This window comes from Chaetura pelagica, unplaced genomic scaffold (assembly GCF_000747805.2).
Source record: "Chaetura pelagica isolate M959 unplaced genomic scaffold, ChaPel_1.0 scaffold270, whole genome shotgun sequence".
In the NCBI taxonomy this organism is placed as follows: Eukaryota; Metazoa; Chordata; class Aves; order Apodiformes; family Apodidae; genus Chaetura; species Chaetura pelagica.
In genome coordinates, this window is record NW_009951925.1 from 507746 (window position 1) to 508437 (window position 692).

Sequence of the window (692 nt, forward strand, 5' to 3'; positions counted from 1 at the left end):
GTTGGGGGGACCCCGCACGGCAACCGAGCCACAGCGACACCAGCAGAAGCCCAAGAGAAACGAACCCCTCAGCACCGGAGGATGTGACACCCCGCACCCTGGGGCTGCCCCACACCCCGCGGGCACTGCCAGGGGAAGAGTGCAGCACCGCAGGCCTTGCGAAGCAGGACGGCTCAGGGACAGCCCCACGCCTGGGCTCCGGCAGTGACGTTACCCGTTCCAGCCGTCTGCGCCTTCTGGACCCAGGAATCGCACCCGGGTCTCAGCGCTGTGGGGAGAAGAGTGGGGGGCTCAGCCCTGGACTGGGGATGTGCAGCAGGGGGGAGGAACCGCGGTGACATGGGGGCAGGAACCACAGTGATATGGAGGCAGGAACCACAGAGAAATGGGGAGAAATTCTGACATGGGGAAAAAAACTGGTGACATGGGATGACGACGCATGCCAGGGTCTGCTACCTGCGCCAGGGGGATGCACAGACAAACACCAGTTGTCACCTGCCTGGGGACACATGCATGGACACTGCTTGGTCAGCCGCCACAGGACAAACGTGCAAATGCACACACACACCCCTCGTGCCCCCACCACATGCGTGTACACCCACATGCAGGCAGGCAGCTCTGGTACCTGCCGTGGGACACAGAGGTACGTGCGCCCCCCACCCTGTGCCCCCCGTTCCGGGTACCTGTAACGG

General features: G+C 64.2%; 1 protein-coding gene across 1 annotated transcript in view; it reads right to left on the bottom strand.

Annotated features, from left to right (window-relative positions):
• ADAM15 (ADAM metallopeptidase domain 15) overlaps window positions 1–692 on the bottom strand; it is a 28297-nt gene that overhangs the window by 24403 nt on the left and 3202 nt on the right. Inside the window, exon 16 of the mRNA XM_009996249.1 lies at window positions 215–268. Within this exon, the coding sequence (XP_009994551.1) occupies window positions 215–268 (54 nt within the window). The remainder of the gene's footprint in view (window positions 1–214; window positions 269–692) is intronic.